Source organism: Penaeus japonicus, unplaced genomic scaffold, assembly GCF_977035675.1.
Source record: "Penaeus japonicus unplaced genomic scaffold, GWHDUDI00000001_assembly GWHDUDI00000021, whole genome shotgun sequence".
Lineage (NCBI taxonomy): Eukaryota > Metazoa > Arthropoda > Malacostraca > Decapoda > Penaeidae > Penaeus > Penaeus japonicus.
Window position 1 is genome coordinate 23,978,926 of NW_028234423.1, and position 2,610 is coordinate 23,981,535.

The window sequence follows — 2,610 nt, forward strand, 5'->3', positions numbered from 1 at the left end:
GAAAAAAGAAAAGAAAAGAAAAGAAAAGGAAAGAAAAGAAAAGAAAAAAAAAAGGAAAAAGAAAAAAAAATATGAAATAAAATATATATATATATAAAATATATATATATATTTATATATATATATATATATATATATATAAATATATATATATATAGATATATATATATATATATAGAGAGAAGAGAAGAGAGAGAGAGAGAGAGAGAGAGAGAGAGAGAGAGAGAGAGAGAGAGAGAGAGAGAGAGAGAGAGAGAGAGAGAGAGAGAGAGAGAGAGAGAGAGAGAGAGAGAGAGAGAGAGAGAGAGAGAGAGAGAGAGAGAGAGAGAGAGAGAGAGAGAGAGAGACAAAAAAGGAGACAGACAAATAGACAAAATGAGATAAACTGATAGACAGACAGATAGACAGAGAGAGATTGACAGACACAGAAACTAAAAACACAGACAGAGAGACATACAGACAGAAACTAAAAGATACAGACTGAGAGAGTGAGAGTGTGCATGTATGTGAGAGAGTGTTTGCGTCACTCAACATTCTACTCAATGCTATTTTGACATATGTACAGTAACAAATCAACAACGGATTTGCATTCTAAGCAACAGTACAAATATCATTCTGCAAAAACAATCTACTACTAAAAATACTTCCCTTTAAGTACTGTCGGTAACTGGATTAAGGACTGATATCTGTGGCAATGAATTATCTTCAGAAAATTAACCAAAATGACAAGTAACTTTACCAACATTTGGAATATACAGAATGATTATATTTATACAAATATTACAAAATTAGAATCTATGAGAAGCACCACCTTTCAATAAAGTCTAGTTAATGCAAACTTACATAATAAATATAATTGCAAGGAATCCTTAATTTTGAGACAAAAATATATATATAACAATATAGTCACCACTGCGACCAGGAAAATGCTCTATTCCACTTCTTATAAAAAAATATAAGATAAACACAGACAACATGTATATGTGTATACATACATACACACAACACATACATATATGTACAAATATTGCATACATATATGTACGTATATATATATGCAGAATGTGAATGCTAGTGTGTGCATGAGTATGTGCGAACACACACACACACACACACACACACACACACACACACACACACACACACACACACACACACACACACACACACACACACACACACACACACACACACACACACACACACACACACACACACACACACACACACACACACACACACACACACACACACACACACACACACACACATACATACACACACACTCACACATATACACACACATACACATACACACACACACAAATACACACATATACACATGCACACAAAAATCCTAGCTTTTTTCTGCAAATCATTCTTTTGCTCTGGAACTTTCATTATGAGTTTATAACTTAACAGATCTGCTGGCAACAAGCACCACACATTTTTTCAGTGTGCTTTTGCAACAGAATGAGAAAGAAAGGAAAAACTTAATATAGCAACTGATCGTGGTACCTATCAGTGCAAATTTTCTACCATTACCCTAAAACTTTGAAAAAGAAATGAGAAGAGAAAGTGGGGGGGATATATAAATAGGGTATACACATTCCTGATTAAACGTAAGTTTTGAGAATCAAAAATTTTAGAAGAAATACTGGACGGTAGAGAACAATTGCCGTTTAAAAATTTTCAAGATAAAGAAAAGTTTTCATGTGCTGTGAGCAGTTTATAAATATAATTCGCAAGTCTAAATAAATTCAATTCTGATGATTAGACTAACCATAATCCACTTTACACCCTAATTAAGTACATTTTTTTTTTTCATGTGCTTCTTACTAAAAAGAAAAGAAATAAAATTTCTCACTGAAATAGCTTATTGTGCTGATTTTAAAGTATATTTTTGCTTCACAATAACTAAAATAAAAAGAGAGAGAAAGAGAAAGAAAAAGAAAGAGAGATCTCAGAGCATACAAGTGTCATTAAATCTTGATGCTCTGTGCTTCGTCAAAAAACAACAAACGGAATGGGACATCATGGCAAACTGCTGCCACTCCACTTTGTCTACATCTTTTCGGGAGTCACTGTGAAACACCTCCAGGCATTATAATCTACAGTGCGACCTTGTGACTAGCAATACTAATACTGTAGAAAATAAAACATTACAAAAAAGAAAAAAAAAAAAGAAAAAAAAAGATGATAAAGAAAGTAAAAAGAAGAAAGAAAAGAAGAAAAGCAATTAAAATAATGGACTTTATTTACAATTCTACTCTGATCCTAAATAATATAGGAAACAAGTATAAGAGTAAAAAAAAAAAAAAAAGTCATGTATAAACAAACTTGCAAAAACTCTCTTCCTGCAAGACACCAGAGAGAGTTGCTGATCCAGGACCTACATGAAAGTTTTATTCCATGTAAATTCATTCTTTCCATCCATACATCTTAAACATTTGTGGTGACTGGGGATTCTTTGAGCCTGGGCTAATTCTCAGTCAGACCCGATTTCATTTGGAGATCATTTCCTCCTGTGACTCACATAACTGGACTGGGCCACTCTTCTTTTTTCTCGAGTGTATGTCTTGGTTGGAGGCTCCTATATGGCAGGAACGG

At 33.3% G+C, this 2,610-nt stretch overlaps 1 protein-coding gene across 3 annotated transcripts in view; it reads right to left on the reverse strand.

Annotated features, from left to right (window-relative positions):
• Nucleotides 1-209: 209 nt before the first annotated feature.
• Nucleotides 210-2,610, reverse strand: part of mv (lysosomal-trafficking regulator mauve) — a 113,426-nt gene continuing 111,025 nt past the window's right edge. For 2 of the 3 annotated variants that reach the window (XM_043013300.2, XM_043013298.2), the window contains exon 54: nucleotides 210-2,610. This exon is cut by the window's right edge and continues 107 nt beyond it. In XM_043013300.2, coding sequence (XP_042869234.2) covers nucleotides 2,594-2,610 — 17 coding nt within the window. In that variant the 3' untranslated portion in view covers nucleotides 210-2,593. The other variant, XM_043013299.2, reaches the window with a different exon arrangement.